Consider the following 23,612-nt stretch of genomic DNA (forward strand, 5'->3'; position numbering starts at 1 on the left):
TTGGTGTCTGCTAGGCACGCACACGGCACGGCCCCCTTCCTTCTTTCTCTACCCTTGCCACTAGACCAGAAGGCTCCAAAGCAGGGGAAGGTGGGAGGGTAGTGGAGCACCCATAGGGACACACATCTCGAAGAACTCCCATTATTGAACAGGTGAGTAACTCCCTTTTCTTCTTCAAGTGATGTCCCTGTGGCTGTGTCTAGACTACACCTCCGATTCAAAAAAAAAGCGGTGGTCATGTTTATGCTAATGAAGTGCAGGATATTTAAATCCCTGCTTCATTAGCAATTTCAACGTGCCTAATCTACATCTCTCTGTCGACAGAGAGGTGTAGTCTAGACGTACCTTGTGGGTGCTCCGCTCTGGGTGACTACAAAGCATTAGTCACTACAAAGCATGAATCATAGAAGTGGGTTTGGAGCCCTGCCACTGTCACTGAGAATAACACCACTTGTCCGACAGCCATAGATGACAGAAGTAAACAAGTAGTGTTTTGCAAACGTGTGGTCAGATGACCAGGTGGCTGCCTTGCAAATGTCCTCTAGAGGCACATTTTTGAGAAAAGCAGTCGTGGAGGCCATGGCCCAGTGATAGTGGGTGATGATAGTGTCTGGTGGTTGTTTGTCATGGATAGTATAATGTGTGTGAATACATGATGACATCCACTTGGAAATCCTCTGGGAGGAGACCACTTGGCCCTTGGAATGCTTGGCAAAGGATAGGAAGAGTCTGGGCATTATTCTCCGTGATTTTGTTTGATCTATGTAGAATGTAAGTGCTCGGCGGACTTCAAGGGTATGTATGCCATGCAGCTTGGGATGGATCAGCAAGAGGCTCGGGAAAGAACACAGGTATGTGTATGGGTTTGTTAATGTGAAAGAGAGAGGGGACCTTTGGGAGGAATTTGGGGTGCAGCGGAAGGATTACTCTGTCCTTAGTAAATATTGGGGGGGGGGGAGAGGTCTGCCATTAATGCAGCAAGCTCCCCCACTCTCCTGCTGGAGGTTCTGGTCACCAGAAAGGTGACTTTCATGGACAAGTGCAACTTGCTCATGGTTATTAGAGGCTCGAAGGGTGGCTTAGTCAAACTCTTAAGGATGTTACTAAGGTCCCAAATGGGGACTGGAGGCCAAACCTACGGGAAAGTATTTTGGAGACTGGTAAAGAATTGTCTGGTGATTGGGTCTGAATAGAAAGAGTTGCCGTCAGTGGTTTGATGAAAGGCTGCTATTGCCACTGCGTGTACCTTTACCGTATTAAAATATAGGCCCGACCAGCTTAGTTCCAACAGTCTAATATGAGGGGGATAGGTGTGGTATCAGGAGGCATGGGATGACTGTGTCTGAGCCACTGGGAGAATCTAGTCCACTTGTAAAGGTAAGTTTTCCTGGTGGACTCTCTCCTGCTGTTGATTAATATCTGCTTCACTCGCTCTGAGCAGGTGTTTTCAGCATTCTGGAACCATAAAAGAGCCACGTGTGGTGGTGGAGTTTGTGTGGTTCCGGATGGAGAACTGTGCCGTGATGTTGAGGGAGAAGATTGCATTGTGGGGGAAAGGTGCACGAATCTGCTATTGCCAATCTGTACAGGTAAGGGAATCATGTTTGTCTCAACCAGGCTGGTGCGATGAGGATAATAAAGGCTCGTTCTATTCTGATCTTGGTGATAACCTTGTGGAGCAAGGTGAGTGGTGGGAAAGCATAAAACAAAGGTGCATCCCATTTGAGGGAAAAAGCATCTCCCAGAGAACCCTTCTGCAGGGCTCCTCTGGGGCAATCAAGGTGATACTTGTGGTTAACTCTGGTTGCAAAGAGGTCTATGTCTGGTTGTCCCCATAAAAATAAAACATGTTTGAGGGCTTGGGCATCTATCTCCCATTTGTGATGGTCGTGAAAATTGAGGCTGAGAGTGTCCACCATAACACTGAGTACCCCAGGGATGTACGTGGCTATGTGGGTAATTTGGTGTGCAAGGCACCAGTTCTATAATTTGAGGGCTTCCAAACAGAGGAAGGGTGACCAGGCCCCACCCTGTCCATTGATATAATACATGCAAGTTGTGTTTTCGGTCATGATATTGTCTTGTGCGCTATGTGGTGCAGAAAGTGGAGGTATGCACAGCACACAGTCCCAAGTTCTAGGAGATTGATGTAGAGTGTTTGTTCGCTGAAGGACTTGTACGGTGAGGGGCCCAAGATGAGCCCCTGATCCATAAGAAATTGTGACTGTGGGGGTCGGCTGATGAAATGGTATGCCCCGTAGAACATTGTGTGGATGTGTCCACCATTCCAGTAAACTGAGGACACGTGGTGGGATAGTGACCATCTTAGAAAGGGGGTCCCGGGAATAGGTGTAAAGTGTGGTCAGCCAGGACTTGAGGCACCTCATGAGTAGCCTAGCTGTTTGGACCACATAGTGGTGGCAGCCATGTGGCCTAGGATCTTGAGGCATTCACGGACCGTTGTAGTGGAGGTCACATGTGCCGCCATTATGAGGTTGTGAAAGGCTTTGAATCTGCATGGACAAAGCTGACCTGCCTGTGACAGTGTCAATGTGTACTCCTATAAATTCTACAGTTTGAGTAGGCTGGACTGTGGACTTCTGGTAGTTTATATGGAAATAGAGATGAAGTAGAAGGTCCGTGGTGATATTGACCATGTGTTGCATTTCCTGGAAGGATGTGCCTTTTATGAGACAATTGTCCAGGTATCAGAATATTATGACTCTCTGACGGCGTAGGAATGACACCACAATGGCTAGAGTTTTGAAAGAAAAACCTTTTGAAAAACCAGGTTGAAAGCCTGAAAGGGAGCACTCGATATTAGTAATGTTGGCTTCCCACTGTAAATCATAGAAAACGATTGCAGGCAGGATGTATCAAAATAAGCATCCTCAAGGTAAACTAGGCAAATATAACTTAGATAGGGCCACGATAAGGTGGGTGCATAATTGGCTGGATAACCATAGTCAGAGAGTTGTTGTAAACGGTGCTAAATCCTGCTGGAAAGGGATAACAAGTGGAGTTCCGCTAGGGTCTGTTTTGGGACCCGTACTGTTCAATATCTTCATCAATGATGTAGATATTGGGATAGAGAGTACGCTTATTAAGTTTGCAGATGGTACCAAACTGGGTGGGGTTGCAACTTCTTTGGAGGATAGGGACATAATTCAAAATGACCTTAGCAAGTTAGAGAAATGGTCAGAGGTAAACAGGATGAGGTTTAATAAAGAGAAATGCAAAGTGCTCCACTTAGGAAGGAACAATCAGTTCCATACATACAAGAAGGGAAGCGACTATCTAGGAAGGAGCAAGGCGGAAAGCGATCTAGGGGTCATAGTGGACCACAAGTTGAATATGAGTCAACAGTGTGATGCTGTTGCCAAAAAAGCAAATATGATTCTAGGTTGTATCAACAGGTGTGTTGTAAGCAAAACTCGTGAAGTCATTCTGCCGCTCTACTCTGCACTAGTTAGGCCTCAGCTGGAGTACTGTGTCCAGTTCTGGGCGCCACATTTCAAGAAAGATGTGGAGAAATTGGAAAGGGTACAGAGAAGAGCGACAAGAATGATTAAAGGTTTAGAGACTATGACCTATGAAGCCAGGCTTCATGAACTGGGCTTGTTTAGTTTGGAAAAAAGAAGATTAAGGGGGGACATGATAACGGTTTTCAAATATCTAAAAGGGTGTCACAAGGAGGAAGGAGAAAATTTGTTCCTCTTGGTTTCTGAGGACAGGACAAGGAGTAATGGGCTTAAAGTGCAGCAGGGGAGGTTTAGATTGGACATTAGGAAAAAATTCCTAACTGTCAGGGTGGTCAAATATTGGAATAAATTGCCAAGGGAGGTGGTGGAATCTCCCTCTCTGGAGATATTTAAGAACAGGTTAGATAGACATCTGTCAGGGATGGTGTAGACGGAGCTTGGTCCTGCCTTGAGGGCGGGGGGCTGGACTCGATGACCTCTCGAGGTCCTTTCCAGTCCTATTATTCTATGATTCTATGATTCTAAGGTCGAGAGACGACAGCCAGCCTCCTTGATCTAGTGCTGGAATCATTGTTTCTAGTGTCACCATCTTGAAACGTTGGTATGTGAAGTATTTGTTGAGACTCCTTAAATCCTTAATTCCTCTGAGTTAGGAAGAATGTTGAGTAAAACCCTCTCCCTAGGAAAGCCATTGATACTGGCTCTATCACAGCTATTTTTAGGAGGTGGAGGACCACTTGCTGAAGGAGAGTCTCATGAGAGGGGTCCCTGAAGAGGGATGGGAAGGGAGGGTGGGTAGGAGGAAGAGAAATAAAGGGGATGGAGTAACCAATTTTGATGAGATCCAATATCCATCAGTCTGATGTTATTTGTAACCCATTGGTGTAAAAAGGGCCACAAGCGGTGGTTGAACTGTAGCTGTCTGGTTGGTGGTATGTCAGCAGTGGCGGTGTCTTTCTGGCTCTCAACCAAACATTCAAATCTGCTGCTTTGATAAAAGATAGGGATGTTGAGGGTTGCCGTTGTTGGCACTGAGGTCTACAACGTTGAGGCTTGTGTTTTTGGTGAAAGTCATATCTGCACTGTGGTCGGTATGTTTCTCTGGGCCTTCTGTAGATGTTATATCTTGATCTCTTGAAAGAAAGCGTGTACAGGCCCAGAGTCTGGAGGGTCGCACGGGATTCTGTTTTCACTGCAAATAGGCTGGTCTTGTTGAAGGGAAGGTCTTCGACTTTCTGCTGAAGGTCTCTAGGTAGCCCAGACAGTCTCCGCATAGCGATAGGTGAAGCTGTGATCCAGGCAGCAGTGTCGGCCACATCCACGGTAGACTGTAATGCCATGCGGGAGATTGTGTGCCCTTCATGCAAGACACTGAGCAAAATTGGCCTTTTGTGCTCTGGGAGAAACTGTAAGAGTTCCTGGAGTTTAGAATAGTTGGAGTAATCATAATCAGCTAGCACAGCAGTGTAATTTGCTGCTTTAAGAATCAAGGTAGCTGAAGAATAGACTTTGCGCCCCATAATGTCCATCTGTTTATGGTCCTTGTCCTGTGGAGTGGACCTTATGTTGAGCTGTTTTGCCCTGTGTCTGACCGAGTTGACTACTAATGTATTTGGGGGAGGGTGTGTAAAGAGGAAGTTCATGCCTTTAAGTGTTATAAAATATTTGCGGTCAGCCCTCTTATTGGTGGGGGTAATGGACACTGGGGTTTGCCAGATGTTATTGATGGGGTCCATAATGGCTTCGTCCACGAGGAGGGCGATCCTGGAGGATGTGGGGAGCTGTAAGGTATGCAAGAGGCGATATGGTTTCTCTTGGAATTCCTGCAGGTCCCATTCTTTGCGTCAGAGATACTTTTTAAAAAAGTTCTTGGAACTGTTTAGAGTTGTTGGATGGAGGTAGGGTGGTAGAAATGATAGCCTCGTCTGGCAAAGAGGAGTTGCATAGGAGGGACCTGTCTTCCCCCTCAGATAGAGAATCATCCAAGTCAGACTTAATGGGCTCTGGAGAGTTTGGTGCTGTAGCCAATGGTGTGGGTTGGGGGGACTGAGGTGGTCTTTTCAATGTTGTTGATGGAGCCATGTGATGGCCCCTATGAGAAGACCCTGACTCTCAGGGATGCCATTGTCCTGGGTAGGAGGGTGGTGGGTATGATAGTGATGTACCAAACGGGGGTGGAGGCAGGTAAGCAAGACTCCCAAGAGGGGGTACCTCTGAGTTGGACTGGAGTGCTGAGATGAGAAGTGTCTGTTTGGCCCCATGCTGGCTTCACTGTGGAAGATTGATGGGACTGGTGATCTCGGAGGGTACGTCTACACTACAGCGCTAGTTCGAACTAACTTAGTTCGAATTAGTTAATTCGAACTAAGCTAGTTTGAACTAACGCATCTAGAACTAAAAACTAGTTCGAACTAGCGTTTTGCTAGTTCGAACTAGCGCGTCCACACTGATTGGACGCAGGGGGGCATTTAAGGGCAGCTGAAACCGGTTCTGGCAGGGCATCAGGTGAGCAGTTGCTTTGTGTGGCTGCTGTCTGAGGCTATCTGAGGCTCGTGCTTAAAGGGACCCCCCTGGACAGCCGGTTCACAGCTTTTCCTGCTTGCTTGCCAACCTCGCCGAGGGACAGCAAAGCGTCGGTCTCTGTGCCCGTCTGTGTCGGTGCTTCCCTTCGGGGGGGCCGCCGCAGGTGGCAACATGGAGCCACGGCTCGCCCTGCACCTTCTGGTGCACGTTCTGGACTTGCTGCTGCAAGCCTGCCAGCAATGGCTCGAGGCTGCCTGGCACCACCTGGGGAACGTCAGCCCCCTGCCTCTCCGCTTGGCCGCCCTGGGGGCCATGGAGGAGCCGCGGCGGCGCCCCGGCACTGGCGTGCCCCGCCGCATCTGGCGTCTGGACACCAGCACCGACCGGTGGGACCGCATCGTCCTGGAGCGCTGGGACGACCGACAGTGGACCCAGAACTTTAGGATGAGGAGGGACACCTTCCTGTGAGTGGCTCGCCCCTGCCCTGCGCAGAAGGGACACTCGCATGAGACCCGCCATAGCCCTCCAGAAGCGGGTGGCCATCGCCCTATGGAAGCTCTCCACGCCGGACAGCTACCGATCCGTCGGGAACCAGTTCGGCGTGGGGAGATCCACTGTCGGAGCAGTGCTCATGCAGGTACGGCGCTCGTCGGCCACCGAGCCGGGGGGGAGGGGGGCTGCGAGGAGGGGATGGGCCACCCCAGGGACAAAGGGGGGGGCGGGAGGAGGCGAAAGCGCCCCGCACCGGAGGGGTCGGGCTGTCCCGGCCGTACTACACGCCGCCAGGGGGGTTGCTTCCGGGAGTGGGGCGCGGGGCACTGCCAGGGCACGCACGCTCCCAGCCACCCAGGCGCCCCACTGATTGGCGCTTTGCTGTGTCTCTCTCCGCAGGTGGTCAAGGCCATCAACCGGGTGCTGCTCCGCAGGGTGGTCTGCCTCGCCGACCCGGACGCCGTCATCCAGGGATTCGGCGCCCTCGGCTTCCCCAACTGCGGGGGGGGCCATCGACGGGACGCACATCCCCATCCGTGCCCCGGAACACCAGGCGTCTCGTTACGTGAACTGCAAGGGGTACTTCTCCGTCATCCTGCAGGCCGTGTGTGACCACCGGGGACAGTTCACGGACATAAATGTGGGCTGGTCCGGCAAAGCACACGACGCACGGGTGTACCGGAACTCCTCCGTGTGCCAGCGGCTGCAGGACGGGACCTTCTTCCCCGACCGCCACATCAGGGTCGGGGACGTGGACATGCCCGTCTGCCTGGTGGGGGATGCCGCCTACCCACTGCAGCCGTGGCTCATGAAGCCCTACACGGGGCACCTCAATCCCTCCCGCCAGGCCTTCAATAACAGGCTGAGCAGGGCCCGCATTGTGGTGGAGGGGGCCTTCGGGCGACTGAAAGCCCGCTTTCGATGCCTCCTCACCCGTCTGGACCTGGCCGAGCACAACATCCCGCCCATGGTGGCGGCATGTTGTGTGCTCCACAATTTGTGTGAGCGGAAGGGGGAGGCTTTCCTGCCAGCCTGGATGACTGAGGCTGACCGCATGGCTGGACACTACGGTCAGCCCCGCACCGCCGCCATCCAGGAAGCCCAGCGGGGGGCTATCCGGATCCGGGAAGCCCTGCGGGAGAGCTTCCAGGTGGAGGAGGAGGAGGACTGACCTCTCCCTGCATGCCCCACCGGGGCCTTCTTCCACCCTACCCCCCTTTCCCTTTCCCCTCCCTACCTACTGTCAAATAAAGACACCTGTTTTTCAAACAAAAACGTCTGTTTATTTCACAGAACTGGGGTGGGGGAGGGAGGAATGAAGGTGGGAGAAGGGAGGGGGAAACCTGGGACGAGGGAGCTGGAAGGGGAGGGGAGGGAAGGGAGGAAGGGAAAGGAAAGCTCAGGGGTGGGAGTCCGGCTGCCTCTCCCGTCTCGCCACACTGCGGGTCCGGGGGCGTCGGTGGGGAATGGTTGTGGAGGGGGGGGCAGAGGGGACAGGGGGTGTGGAGGAAGCAGGAGCGGAAGCAGGAGGAGCAGGGGGAGCAAGAGGGGGAGCAAGATGGGGAGCAGGGGGAGGAGGAAATGGAAAGCGGTCCAGCAGGCTCTGGAGGTGGCCTCACAGGGCACGGCCCTGCTCCTCCAGGGACTACAGACTCCTCCGGCGCAGCCTGAGGTCCTCCTGGACCCAGTGGTCCTGGAGACGGAGCTGTCGGTCCAGGAACCGGAGGTGCCACCTCTGGTAGTCCTCCTGGTTCCTGGCTGTCCTACTTGCCCGGGCGCGGGCGGCTGCTGCAGGCGGCGTGGTGCGCCCTGCAGGCCCCGGTGCTGCAGCTGTGGTGCAAGAAGACCAGCGGTCAATTACCCCAGAGGCCCAGGTGTGTGAAACCCAGCTCCCCTCTGCAAGGCCAGGGCCCCTGCAGGATCCCCAGCTGCTGCTCCATGGTGGGCAAGGCCCAGGCTCACGGTCCCGGGGCTCCCTCTCGCCCCAGCCCCCCGTACACATAAGGGGAACACGAGGGTACTCACAGGTGGACGCCTCCCCGGCCTCTGACGATGCAGGCGAGCGGGTCTGTGGCGTGCCTCGGGGGTCCCGGGTCCTGGGAAGGCTGGCGGCAGGCTCCTGGCTCTCAGAGCCCTCCTCCTCCTCCTCCGTCTCCAGGAGCGGTCCCTCTGCCCCGGGGTCAATCATGTCCCGGGGGGCAGGGACGGCATGAGGCCCCAGGATGCGGTCCAGGGCATGGAAGTGGGGGCAGGCCTCCGGGTCGGCCCCTGGCAGGCAGGCCCGGGAGTAGGACTGCCGCAAGTCCTTTATTTTGCAGCGCACCTGCTCCCGGCTGCGCTGGTGGCCCCTGGCGGCCAGACTGGCAGCCATGCGTCCGTAGACGGCCGCGTTCCGGTGGCTAGTGCGGAGATCGTGGACATTGTAGGCTTCCCCCCAAACCTCGATGAGGTCCACGATCTCCGCACTTGACCAGGCGGGCGCCCGCCTTTTGCGCCCCCGGGCAGGCTCCTGGGAGCCGCCAGGCTGGTCCTGGGGAGCAGTGGAGGGCTGGGAGCCCTCTGATGGCTGGCTCATTGTGTGGCAGGTGCAGGCTGTGCAGGCACGGGTGCTTGCAGCCTTGCAACTGGCACAAAGTGAGTAGCCAGCCCGTGGCCCTTTAAGGGCTCCAGGGCCGGGAGGGGGGCAATAGAGTTTCCCTGGTGTTGGCCAGAGTGGCCACCAGGGAAACCTGGGAAGCCTTAGCCTCCCACTAGTTCGAACTAAAGGGCTACACAGCCCTTAGTTCGAACTAGCTAGGGGCCCTGGCCTTGCAGAGGGGAGCTGGGTTTCACACACCTGGGCCCCTGGGGTAATTGACCGCTGTTCTTGTTGCACCACAGCCGCAGCACCTGGGCCTGCAGGGCGCACCACCCCGCCTGCAGCAGCCGCCCGCGCCCGGGCCAGCAGGAGAGCCAGGGACCAGGAGGACTACCAGAGGCGGCACCTACAGTTCCTGGAGCAACAGCTCCGTCTCCAGGACCACTGGGTCCAGGAGGACCTGAGGCTGCGCCAGAGGAGTTTGGAGGCCCTGGAGGAGCAGGGCCATGCCCTGCGAGGCCACCTCCAGAGCCTGCTCGACCGCTTCCCAATTCCTCCTGCTCCTGCTCCCCCTGTTCCCCCCCTGCTCCCCCAGCTCCCCCTGCTCCCCCAGCTCCCCCTCCTGCTCCCGCTCCTGCTTCCTCCACACCCCCCGTCCCTCCTGCCCCACCCTCCACAACCATTCCCCACCGACACCCCCGGACCCGCAGTGTGGCGAGACGGGAGAGGCAACCGGACTCCCACCCCTGAGCTTTCCTTTCCCTTCCTCCCTTCCCTCCCCTTCCAGCTCCCTCGTCCCAGGTTTCCCTCTCCCCTCTCCTACCCTAATTCCTCCCTCCCCCCACCCCAGTTATGTGAAATAAAGAGACGTTTTTGTTTGAAAAACAGGTGTCTTTATTTTACAGTAGGTAGGGAGGGGAAAGGGGAAGCAGGGTAGGGTGGAAGAAGGCCCCAGTGGGGCATGCAAGGGAGAGGTCAGTCCTCCCCCTCCACCTGGAAGCTCTCCCGCAGAGCTTCCCGGATCCGGACGGCCCCCCGCTGGGCTTCCCGGATGGCGGCGGTGCGGGGCTGACCGTAGTGTCCAGCCATGCGGTCAGCCTCAGCCATCCAGGCTGGCAGGAAAGCCTCCCCCTTTCACTCACACAAATTGTGGAGCACACAACATGCCGCCACCACGGGAGGGATGTTGTGCTCGGCCAGGTCCAGACGGGTGAGGAGGCATCGAAAGCAGGCTTTCAGTCACCCGAAGTCCCCCTCCACCACGATGCGGGCCCTGGTCAGCCTGGCATTGAAGGCCTGGCGGGAGGGATTGAGGTGCCCCGTGTAGGGCTTCATGAGCCACGGCTGCAGTGGGTAGGCGGCATCCCCCACCAGGCAGACGGGCATGTCCACGTCCCCGACCCTGATGTGGCGGTCGGGGAAGAAGGTCCCGTCCTGCAGCCGCTGGCACACGGAGGAGTTGCGGTACACCCGGACGTCGTGTGCTTTGCCGGACCAGCCCACATTAATGTCCGTGAACTGTCCCCGGTGGTCACACACGGCCTGCAGGATGACGGAGAAGTACCCCTTGCGGTTCACGTAACGGGACGCCTGGTGTTCCGGGGCACGGATGGGGATGTGCGTCCCGTCGATGGCCCCCCCGCAGTTGGGGAAGCCGAGGGAGCTGAATCCCCGGATGACGGCGTCCGGGTCGGCGAGGCGGACCACCCTGCGGAGCAGCACCCGGTTGATGGCCATGACCACCTGCGGAGAGAGACACAGCAAAGCGCCAATCAGTGGGGCGCCCGGGTGGCTGGGAGCGTACGTGCCCTGGCAGTGCCCCGCGCCCCACTCCCGGAAGCAACCTCCCTGGTGGCGTGTAGTACGGCTGGGACAGACCGACCCCTCCGGTGCGGGGCGCGTTCGCCTCTTCCCGTCCCCCCTTTGTCTCTGGGGCAGCCCATCCCCTCCTCGCAGCCCCCCTCCTCCCCGGCGCAGTGGCCGACGAGTGCCATACCTGCATGAGCACTGCTCCGACAGTGGATCTCCCCACGCCGAACTGGTTCCCAACGGATCGGTAGCTGTCCGGCGTGGAGAGCTTCCAGAGGGCGATGGCCACCCGCTTCTGGAGGGGGATGGCGGGCCTCATGCGAGTGTCCCTTCTGCGCAGGGCAGCGGCGAGCCACTCGCAGAGCTCCAGGACAGTGTCCCTCCTCATCCTGAAGTTCTGGTCCACTGTCGGTCCTCCCAGCGCTCCAGGACGATGCGGTCCCACCAGTCGGTGCTGGTGTCCAGACGCCAGATGCGGCGGGGCACGCCGGTGCCGGGGCGCTGCCGCGGCTTCTCCACGGCCCCCAGGGCGGCCAGGCAGAGAGGCAGGGGGCTGACGTGCACCAGGAGGTGCCAGGCAGCCTCGAGCCATTGCTGGCAGGCTTGCAGCAGCAAGTCCAGAACGTGCACCAGAAGGTGCAGGGCGAGCTCTGGCTCCATGTTGCCACCTGCGGCGGCGGCCCCGAAGGGAAGCACTGACACAGACGGGCACAGAGACCAACGCTTTGCTGTCCCTCGGCGAGGTTGGCAAGGAAGCAGGAAAAGCTGAGAACCGGCTGTCCGGGGGGGTCCCTTTAAGCACGAGCCTCAGATAGCCTCAGACAGCAGCCACACAAAGCAACTACTGACCTGATGCCCTGCCAGAACCGGTTTCAGCCGCCCTTAAATGCTCCCCTGCGTCCAATCAGTGTGGACGCGCTAGTTCAAATTAGCAAAACGCTAATTCGAACTAGTTTTTAGTTCTAGATGCGTTAGTTCGAATTAGCTTAGTTCGAATTAACTAATTCGAACTAAGTTAGTTCGAATTAGCGCTGTAGTGTAGACATACTCAGAGTGAATGGACCACACTGATAAGCATGGAGATTGCAGTGCTGATGAGGCCTGGATTGCAGGGAACGTACGGTGCTGTGCGCAATCTGGTGGCAGTGCAGAGGCTGTGTGTGAGGTACTCGCTACTACTGGTGCCATCAGGGATGGTGGTTTGGGAGGAGGCATCTCAGTGAGGGGTCTTTTCAGTGTCGCATTTGGTGCCGCCTCTGGTGCTAACCTGTGCCTCGCAGGTGTCCTGGATTTGGAAGGTATGGTCGGTGCCACCAGTACCGATTGGTTTTGTTTGGGCTCAGAATGGGCCCTCTTGTGTGGTACCGATGACTTAGGTGGTGCTGTGCCGGAGATGCCGACACTCACCCTCAACAAGCTGGGTACCGGGGGTGGCAATCTGGCTGGGGAAACCCAGGTATTCAACTTTGACTTGGCAGAAGAAGTAGGGGGACTAACTTTGTCCATATCTTTTGGCTTGTCTGACAGTCTAGGCCTGCATGGAGTCTTCCTGTGGTGGCTGAAGAGACTTTTCAAAAAGATACATTTTCAGCCTATTGGCACGGTTGCGGTGTGCTGTTTCTGTAAGATTGGAGCAGTGAATCAGATGGGCACTTTATGCATGAGGCATGCCCATTAGAAACAGGCATAGTATCTCAACAGGACTCACACCATTTAAAATCTGGGGATCCAGGCATAAGGAAAAAGATGAAGTCCAGGTAAACGATGAAGAAAAAGCCTGGTTTTGGGAGGGAGGGGGAGGGAGGGTTGTTTTTTTGGTATGAAGTTGGGAGGGACTCAAACTTGGAAAGATGAGGAAAACTGAGCAGAATTAACTATTTGTTGTTGTTTTTTTGTGAAAAAAGAGGCGAGAGAAAGAAGCTTCATCTGCCACTGAGAATGGTAGAGAAGGAACTTAGGAGGGCCATGGCACGCGCGCGCCTAATGGACACCAATGGTACAAGGAGGCGCCAGGGAGCATGCACGGCACAAGCAACAAGAGTGGGGCACCTATAGGGACATCACTCGAAGAAGAACATGTAGTTGTGCCCAGCCTTGCAATCTGCCCCCCCACATGTCACCAGTACAGTGTGCCAGGGCCATGCTATCTGCCCCCCAAACACAAACAGCCAGTACCTGGGCCTAGGGCCCTCAGCCCAAGCACCACTGTACAGAAACCTTTGCCCAGCCCCACATCTCGCCTTTCTCTCCCCCAACATTGCCCGAGACCTGTGTCTGACCCTGCACCTTGCCCCCCACCCGGAATTTACCTCCTACCACCACAGATGGATGATGCTTTTGCCCCCCACCCACCTGGATTCTGTGCCATGCCACCACTGTCATTGGCCCCATTGTCTCGCCTGCTGGCCCCACTGTCTCCCCCAATTACTGCCGCTCTACCACCTAGGCTCCCACAGAGCGGCTCCAACCCTGGCCTCCAGAGCAGCCTCCTGCCACCTGTCACCCAGCTCGAGAGTCCTCCAGTCCTGGTTGCCAAAGCAGCCTCCTGCTGCCTGCCTCGTGGCTCCTCCAGCCCATCAGCTGGAGCAGCCTCCTGCCACTCCCCTCGTGGCTCACGACTCCTCTGGCCCATCCAACAGAGCAGCCTCCTGCCGCCCACCTCACAGCTCCTCTGGCCCCGGCTGCCAGAGCAGCCACATGCTGCCTGCTACAAAGCTATACAGCTCTGTGTAGGAGGTGGGGTGGGGAGTGGTGGAAATGTTTATAGTGTGCCTGCACAAGCGTGCAGCTTAGAGAGAACATTGGCCTTCACTATCTGAACCTGTAACAGAGTAAAAAATACTAAAATAAATACCATACCGTTGTTTTCTTCATGTTGTCTTTTTTAATTGGAAAGTCTTCTGAATCAATAAGTTGAGTATCAGTAGCTTAAAAAAAGAGAGTAAGATTTAGCAACAAAATAGTGATCACCTCTGTTTTTTCAGCTTCAAGACAAATTCAGGATCTTTACCAAACTAAGGCTCCTAACATGCAAAAACTTATGTACTTAATTTTATGAAGTGTGTAATTGAACTGACTCATCTTTGAGATTAATGGTAGGCTCAGCAGGACTCACCTTTCCTTTATGTATTCCTCATCTTCTCTTTAATAACTTCATTTTTGGAGGCTATGACTGGCTGAGGTCTCATTTTTGCTAAAAGATTTTTATGTATTTACATACATTTAAGCTCATGCATCAGATCAGAGCCTAAACTTGCTCCTTTTATTGTAAATTTGACACTGCCCACATGCATTTATAACTGGAAGTTAAGGATTACACTGCAAGGGTATGTCTACACTGCCACCTTAGTTCGAACTAGGGTGGCTAATGTAGGCATTCGAACTTGCAAATGAAGCCCGGGATTTAAATATACCGGGCTTCATTTGCATGTTCCCGGGAGCTGCCATTTTTAAATGCCCGTAGTTCGAACTACCTGTCTGCGGCTACATGCAGCATGGACTAGGTAGTTCGAATTAAAGCTCCTAATTTGAACTACCGTTAAACAGGGCATTTAAAAATGGCGGCGCCTGGGAACATGCAAATGAAGCCCGGGATATTTAAATCCCGGGCTTCATTTGCAAGTTCGAATGCCTACATTAGCCACCCTAGTTCGAACTAGGGTGGCAGTGTAGACATACCCTAACTAAACAAAATACAATGGCTTAATACACTGTGAGCAAACCGCTGTTAAGAGTCACTGCCCATGTCTAACATCTTCAGGCATATTCACCATATAAATTTAAGAAACACATCCAATTGCATCTAGCGTGTACCTATTTATTCTTTCTGAGCTGGAATGAAGAAGAGAGTGCACCCCTAGGACTTCAGAGGAGAAGTTACTTTTAAGTCGTTGACATTCTGGGGAGTTTGCTCAGCTGTGGAATTCTGTGTATTTATAGGAGTTCTTTACAATTAATTATTTTTTTACTTACAATACCAATATGAAGAAGGGAAGTATTAAACCAATTTTACAAATAGAGGATTAAGACACCGAGATATTAAGGTCTTGTCTGAATGGCAGGGTAATGCATTATGTGATTTCTAAAGTGCAATAACATGCTGTGTATTAATTGTCCATATAGACCCTGCAAATTCACATTAAAAGATCCTAGTACTCTTTTAAAGCATGAGTGTGGTGTCTACATGGATCTCTTAATGCACAAAACTTTAGTGAGCTTTAGAAATCACAACCCCACAGAGCAAATTACTCCACCATGTAGACAAATCATAAGTACTCAGAACCATGCTTAACCAAAAGATTATCCTTGGGGCATGGGGCATGAGGCATTAGTATTTAATATTTTGTCATCAATTATCATACATGAACTTTTATGGAATTTTCACCATGTGAACTTTTACTTCATACCCATACTGTACCCATATACGTAAAATTCCAATAGTCTGGCATCCAATTGTACGGCACTCCTGATAATCCAGCATCAAAATGGCAAGAGCCTATTGAGTGAGCTTTGGCAAAAAATGAATCACAAGGCAGCAGTGGTTACTGTATTAATAGTTTAAGTGATTAATAGTTTAAGTAATTAGCCAGTGCTGCACACTACTGTACATAGTATCCTCTGCTTTCTGTATTCAAAGGCTTTGCAACAATAATGGTGAGTACTATACTGGACATTGTCTTTCATTCTATGACTAAATTTATGCATTACAGTATGTACAATAAAAAGGGTAAAAACGGGTTAAAAAACTAAAACATTACAGTATACTGTATACAGTATGTACAATAAAAAGGGTTAAAAACACTTTATATACAGTATATACTGTGTGTGTGTATGTATATATATATATATATATATATATATATATATATATATATATATATATATATATATATATATATATATATCCATCTTATAGTACCTCATGATAGTCTGGCATATCCGATAAACCGGCACCACCCAGGACCCAAAGGTTCCGGATTATCGGAAGTCTACTGTAATTTGCTTTCTTATGTTGCAGGGCACAAAACTCAACTACCACATATTACTCAGAAAAAATATCAATTCCAAAAAGTATCATTAACTGCAGTTTAGGAAGTGTTGACTATCTACTTTGGTATAATTTGTAACTACCTGTGTATTACTTTTGGGTCAAAAATGCTTTTTGGAATAATGTGTCTCACTTAACAGAACACTGCAGTTAGGCCAGATGTGGGCAATAAGGTGTGGGTCACCAAAGTTAGCCCCTGGTGGGCTGCCACTCTATTTACCTGAGCCTCCATTGGATGGGTTCTTGCAGCTCCCATTGGCCACCGATTACCATTCCCAGCCAATGGGAGTTACAGGAAGCAGCTTGGACCAGGACAACCAAACCCTGACCTTGCTTATTAGAATAAGAGAAAGCTGCATCCCAAAAGAAAGATAGATGCACATTTCTAAAATATGTAGTTAAATAAAAGATAAATACTGAAAAAGGTTCTCAGATGAAGTGTACTGGCATATCTCTACTGAAGTCAGTTATCAATTTATCTAGTTAAATATCCAAAACACAATTAGTTGCAATAATGATATCCCTGCAGTCATAACAATTCAAAGTACAATCTGCTAAGATATTCATAAGCAAATCTGGTGTGCTCATGAGCATAGAACATGGTGCTCACGATTCAAGAAGTGGCTCTCTCCTTTCTAACTCACTATTGTACAAGTGGCCCAGCATGGAATGACAATGCATTGAATTGCTGGAAGTGTCTTTCAGATGAAATGTAAAGGGAAGGTTCTAATTAATTGTGTTGCATAAAGACAACACTTTCATCTACTCTCAACCTGAGGCTATTTTTGTATTCATTTATTGGAGCCTCTGACTGCAGCAAAAGAACTCATACATATTTTATGTAAATGAATTGGAAGCATCCATTTACTCCCTTCCCCGTGAAGCAGGTAGATTGGGAAAACAAGTAATTGGCAGAGCCTTGGCTCCACGCTCTCCATGCATCAGACAATGTAACTGAATAGATGTAGGGCAACCATAATTTGTTGTCAGGATAGGAAATTAAAAAAGGAATTGTGCCTCTTTGAAGCACAGTGACTCCCTGAGATACTCCTAAGTGATACATCTTATGCATATATGTTTCTCAGCACAATTCCTGAGGCTTCAAGTTATATACCATTCCTTACTCAAGCCTATTAAGACACAATCTAGCTCAAGGGTTCTCAATCTTCATTGCACCATGACTTGCTTCTGACAACAAAAATAACTACACAACCTCAGGAAAAGGTACTGAAGCCCGAGTCTGCCAGAACCCAGCTACCCCGGCTGTGGGGACCAAAGCCCCAAGCGGGGAGGCAAAAGATAAAGCCCAAGAGCTTCAGCCCTTGGCAAGGGGCCTATAATATGAGCCCTGTCATCCAAGGCTGAAGATCCTGGGCTTTGGCACCAGGAAGTGTGGCTCAGGCTTCAGCTTTGGTCCTGGGTGGTGGGGCTCAGGCTTTGGCTTTGGACCCCAACAAGGCTAAGACAGCTCTGCTGACCCCATTAAAAAAACAAGATCACTTCCCACTTTGGGGTCCTGATCCACAGTTTGAGAACCAACGATCTAGCCCTCTTGAACACTATGGGTACGTCTAAACTACATGCCTCCGTCGACGGAGGCATGTAGATTAGCCAGATCGGCAGAGGGAAATGAAGCCGCGATTAAAATAGATTAAAATGGTTTCACAAGGCATACCTGTGCCGATCAAGAAAGGCTTCTTTGTCGGCGCGTCGCGTCCAGACTGCCCCGATCTGCCGACAAACAGCTGATCGGCAGAGCGGGGCAGCCATTTAAATTTAAATGAAGCCGCGATTATTTTAATCGCGGCTTCATTTCCCTCTGCCGATCTGGCTAATCTACATGCCTCCGTCGACGGAGGCATGTAGTCTAGACACACCCTATATGATCATTTTCTACTATTCAAGTTTCATTCTATTTAATTTCACTGGATGTTTATTCAGGGTGTGTGTGTGTGTGTGTGTGTGTGTGTGTGTGTGTGTGTGTGTGTGTACATAAACACGCTGCCTTCCTCCCCCATTTCCTGCATACTAGACAGTGCACTCTCACAGTTATTTCCAAAAACTGGAACATAATCATGAGGGCTATGCCAGTATTTAAACAGTAGGAAATTGATTAAATTATTTTATTCACCTTTCCACCATTATTCTCAGTAGTAATAACTAAAATAACTGCCCATTACTTTGTTCTAGTGAAACATGATGGTCATCTTCCTCTCTTGGTCTTTGTGGAAAAGAAAATATTTTTTCAGAGTGTTTCTTCAGTTCAGTTGTACACTCATTTATTCTCTTCTCCAAATCTGAGACCAGGTTGATTTGTAGTGGAGCATTTTCATACAGAGACTTAGAAATAGCATCAAATGAATAGTCATTTCTTAATTTGTTCACCAAAGGACGATCATCATCTAGAAAGGGAAATCTTGGCCAATCATCCTGCAATAATTACATGGCAAAGTAATTACTCTTATGCATAATCAAAAATGTTAAAATGAAATTAAGCATCAATCATATGTGAAATTTACATTTTTGCAATGTATTGCAATTCCAGTAAAAACACACTTTCCCAACTTTTTTATGATCTCTAACTTTGACATCATTATTTAAGGGATTCTAATTTTTTCTTATGTTGAATAGTGCATTCCCATTTGATTACATCACTCAGCAAAAAATAGAAATGGGCCAGAGAAGAGCAGAAAAAAATAATGCTGGGAGAAGGGATTTACACAGGGACTAATTAACATGACTAGGACTTTTTAGTTTGAAAAAGGAGACATCATGCATAGAAACATTATCATGTTTCTAAGAGACAAACAGAGTCTTTTGTAACTTATGTTTTCTGAAAGTATAGTAATGTCTTCCATATGTCGTGGAAACCCATGGAAGCAGAGGCACAGCCTAAGGTCCTCAATACAGAAAAGCACTTAAAACTAGTACTTAACTTTAGGCAAGTACCTAATCTCACTGAAGTACTTAAAATTACCATGGAATTAAGTACATTTCTAGGGCAGGGTTTAAAGGCTAAAGAGTACAATCATAATAAATTGATGACAACTATACCAACCCCACAGAGATCTAGTCTGTTAATAGTGTGGTCTCTTTTCATCAGAGTGGATAGCCAAAAATTTGAGGTCTGTAGGCTGTCACATGTGGAAGGAGAAGGTGGTCATAGATTCACCGAATGTTTAACAGGGTAACCGACTAAGCAGGATCCAGGTTGGAGACTGATCCAGCCCAGCAGGAGCAGCTCCCAAACTTCAGGTCTCCCATCTCCAGCTCTGTGCTGGGGCTGTCTGCTCCCAGCCCTGCACTGGGGTTGCCACCAGCTCCCAGTCCCCACATGGGGGCTGGGGATGCCATTGGCTCCCAGCCCCTGCTGGAGCAGCCCCTGTCCACAGTGGGCCTGAGCGCTCTGCAGACAGAGGCTGCTCCACAGAAGTAGCCCCTACCTGCAGAGCTCCTGGACTCCCTGCAGACAGAGGCTGCTCTGGATGACAGCAGCCACTGCCCAAGGAGGGACCCCTGCAGGGCTGGAACAGCCCCCCTGCTTGGGGCAAGCAGGAACTGTTCCAGCCTCCACCAGTTACTGGTTAATCAGAACTGGTAAGCAATACCTGGTTAGGGTGATGCTTACAGGATAACCGATTAATTGGTTAAACTTTCACATCTCTAATTTCCTTCATGCAGTTTTGTATATTTACAAAGAATGTATGAAGTGGTGTCTCTGAATGCAAAAGCAATCAAATATTGTGAAATAGCTTCCTTTGCTCACAGCACTCAGTTTTCATCCTGACCCCAAAACCTTGTCCAGGTTTCTTCCAAGATCAACCACTGTGCTTTCCTCAGTTCCTTCGAGATGCCTTTGCCTCAATTTTTCCCTGGTTTTTGTCTGTTCTGCCTCCCACCACCGTACCCCAAAATAATATTCAAAAAATTCCTGAGTGAGTTCACATACTTATTTTCTCTTCATTGGAGATCTATCCTTACAGTTATGTTATATGAGGGGTGAAATCATACCTGGCAATCTCAAATGAGGTTTTAACTCAACTCATAGGAGGTTTCACTATGAAGATAGGAAGTTTCAGATAAAAACTAGTTATCCCATGTAACAAACAGATATAGGTCTACTGCAGTGCTCTCTCTCCCCAAACATCTCCAAATAAGAATGGATGATTGGCTGAAGCATAATTAGTAATCAGTCTTAATATGGAATGTTTTGGTGATATATAGTTTATAGGAAAATCTCCCCCTACCAGCTTATCAATGCAAGACAAGGTAGAATGGTTAGAATAAGCAAAACTGATCTTTTCTCCTATCACAGTTTCCAGAACTTTTTAATCTTCAGGTTTACAGCTCTGTTGTTATGGTAATAAAGTCGTGGCCTGGTTATCTATATTAAACAAGCTGTCAGAGTACTCTCTCAAGTATGTCCTCCACAATAAAACAGGAATTGCTGCTACAGCAGACACAAAACTTCCTCCATGGCCTATCTGTGACAAAAACAGTTAATAAATAGAAGCACTGGTCTCTGGAAGGACTGCCATTCCTACAAAGCTCTTGGTTTCCACTGCCGAAGGACCTAGGAGATATAATTCATGTTCAAATTTGGTTCAATATTTATATTCATATAGCTTTTGCTTGAGGCCTTGTTCTTGTATGTTTACTCCAAACAACAGAGACACACACGGGTAGTTAAAATAATAAGCATTCTATTTACCAATTTCTGAGACTTCAAAAATTCTTCAAAAGTGCCAGGAGGTCTTTGCATTTTCTGTCAACATACAAATATGAATTACTCTTACAGAAATACCTTATTGCATTAAAATGGAACTTGAAGTACTGTTCTAGTAAATAATTAAAGCAAACACTACAATGTATACAGTAGATACTCATTAGTTAGCACTAATAAATGAAAGAGCCATAGAGTGTAACCAGATTTTGAGAATTAAAAAATAGGAGTAAATGTGGAAAAAAGAAAGGGCACAGCATCACAAAAATGTAGTTTCTGGTATATTTTGACTAATTTGAAATGTTTATAAACTAGCACATTTACCCAGCATTGCTGGGTTTGTTGACTCGATTTTTTAAATAAAAGGAAAATATACATGCTTTATTTAAATTATAGTATTTTTCAATACAGTGTTATGTTGATGAAATTGTATTTCTGATTTCTGAAAAAAACGGTGTGTTAAAATTTTTCCATTTGTTTTACAATTTTTAAAAAAATGGGAATTCCATTACGTGTATTGTTTTTCTTAATCCCTATAAACTCTTATGATTTTCTATATTTTAACAAAAAAAAAAAGAGCCATAGTCAGTGTGGTTGCAATAACATTTTCTTCTAGTGTTTATACCTTAATCATTGATTTAGCTGTGCCAAAACAGAACACTACTTCATATTTCTCCATTTTATCTACTTTTTGTAAGAATTATTGAGAAGCAATCCTATTGCAGGTTTATCCCATTTTTCTGACTCATCTTGCCAGTTAAAGGGGTGAAAGTTACTTAAATTTCTTACAAGTACTGCCATATTGCAACCCCTACAACCTCCTTCCTCTGGCCTAGGAGAAGGGACCCTCAGGGCAGGAGATTGTGGGGGGAAGTTGTGATACAACAGTACCTGTAAGAGATGTAAGTATGGGGTGAAATGCAGTGGGGGGGGGGGGAGGGGCTCATTATAAGGGGTTGGAGAGTGGTGGAGGAGTCCTCAGGGCATGCGATGGGAGATGTGGGGGTGCAGGCATCAGGGCAGGGGCTTGGGGATTTATGGGGCTCAGAGCAGGGGGCTAGAAGTGTAGGCTAGGGGGAGGGGGGCTCAGGACAGAGGTTGCAGGAGTCAGGGTTGGGAATGATGGTGGGCTGAGGGTTGGTGTGTGTGAGATATGCAGGAGTCAGGGATGTGGGTGAGGAGGGGCTGAGGGCAGAGGGCTTGGGGTGTGGAAATCAGGGTTGGAGAGTGAGAAGGGGCTCAAGGCAGAGGGAGTTGGCAGTATAGGGGGTGCAGGAGTCAGGGCAGTGGTGAGGAGGGGCTCAGAGCAGTGGGGGTGTAGGAGGATGTGCCGGGAGAGATGGGGGGCTAAAGTCCCTCCCCCCAGATTCATACCAGGACTCTTCCCTTTCCTGTCAGGTAGCGAGAACAAAGTGCACAGCTTGTCTATCACCTGCGCTCCCCAGCCAGAGTGAGGAATGCAGAAAATTGTGCACTTTTCCTTCATTCCCTGACAGTGACCAAGGAGCAACTTTCCTGTATAAATCTGGGGAAGAGGGGAACTCCTCTGGCCCTGCCTGAAGAGCACCTTGGAGGTGAGAAGCTTGAGGCTAGGGCAGTCCCAGATGGGGGAGCATCCCCATAGCCAGTCCCTTTCACCTCCCTGGTGATTCTGTCTCTTTTCTGTTTAATTTTATGAAAAGTAATCCTATTCCAAGCGCATTCTATTTTCCTGGGACAACTACATTTATTAATAGATATATTTTGTAAATGTAGTAAAGTCTTATTAGTGTGATAGTCTGTATTGATCTTAACAGTTCAATTTTACGTAGACGTGGAAATAAGTATCAGGTTTTCACATTAGCAACTAGGGCCACTGAAATCAACCCCTTGACATTTCCTGAGTTTTGGGCAATCAAAATCTCAACCATAATTTTTGAAAAGTCTGGGCAGAAAACTAGCCTGCTTCCATTGATGCGCCACTCAGTTGATGCAGCCATTCAAAACTACTAAGGTGTTTTACAAGTGGTTTTCAATGTGAGTCAACAAGCTTCAGACAGTAATAATGTTGAGCTAAGCTATTTTAGTAATCTTCATATCAATGCTAAATACAAGTTTTTGATCTACTAACAACAGACTATTGTTGCATATATAATGTAAAAGTAATACTGAATTACAGGAATTAGTGCTCCCTGGCTGTGGTTATGCATGGCCACTTGATGGCACTGTGGGAGCACTATGGCTTTTGATGGTTCTCTGCAGACCTAGGTTCTTCTGATCCTTGGTACCAGGTCAGGGGCATGGACATAGACAGTGGGATTCCAGGAGCACTCCTTGGGACGATAGTCCTCCCAATCAATTAGGCAGCACAGTCTCCCTCTGTGCAGTTTAGACTCAGGGATAGACTGGCCTATATATTCTTTGTGCCCTTGGACCTTGATTGGCAGGGCAGCTGATGGGATGGATCTAGAAAGTGGTACTCTATGTAAAAGTGGTATTCTCTGTAAAGGAGGGATATATGGGGAAAGAATATATTGCTTAAGACATCACTGGTGCTGCAGTTTAAAGGTGACAGGATTGATTTGCTGAGAAATCTGAAAAGGTCCAAGAAACTGGTAGTCTAGCTTGCAGAAGGGCTTTGTAGTCCCTTTTTGCATTTTCAAGGTGGTCCTTAAGCTCCTCCTGGATGGGGTGAATTTGCAGGATCCAGTCAGCAGCTGCAAATTAAATAGGTAGCAGGTTTAAAACAAAGAAAAGGAAATTTGTCTTAATGCAGTGCACAGTCAACATGTGGAACTCCTTGCCAGAGGATGTTGAGAAAACAAGCTCTTTAACAGGGTTCAAAAAAGAACTAGATACATTCATGGAGGTTAGGTCCATCAATACTTATTTAGACAGGATGAGTAGGAATTGTGGCCCTAGCCTCTAGTTGTCAGAGACTTTAGGAAATGGATGAAAGGAGAAGGGTCACTTGATAAT

The 23,612-nt window shown here is 49.5% G+C and overlaps 1 protein-coding gene across 2 annotated transcripts in view; it reads right to left on the bottom strand.

The window, feature by feature from the left end:
- The window catches only part of FAM227B (family with sequence similarity 227 member B), a 221,390-nt gene that overhangs the window by 189,680 nt on the left and 8,098 nt on the right, over window positions 1-23,612 (bottom strand). For both annotated transcript variants that reach the window (XM_089782043.1, XM_089782044.1), the window contains exons 2-4: window positions 20,643-20,696; window positions 18,112-18,361; window positions 13,744-13,811 (exon numbers count right to left, since the gene is read on the bottom strand). In XM_089782043.1, coding sequence (XP_089638169.1) covers window positions 13,744-13,811; window positions 18,112-18,361; window positions 20,643-20,693 — 369 coding nt within the window. In that variant the 5' untranslated portion in view covers window positions 20,694-20,696. The remainder of the gene's footprint in view (window positions 1-13,743; window positions 13,812-18,111; window positions 18,362-20,642; window positions 20,697-23,612) is intronic.

The sequence above is a fragment of the Pelodiscus sinensis genome, chromosome 14, assembly GCF_052426305.1.
Source record: "Pelodiscus sinensis isolate ZL-2025 chromosome 14, ASM5242630v1, whole genome shotgun sequence".
NCBI classification, from domain to species: Eukaryota; Metazoa; Chordata; order Testudines; family Trionychidae; genus Pelodiscus; species Pelodiscus sinensis.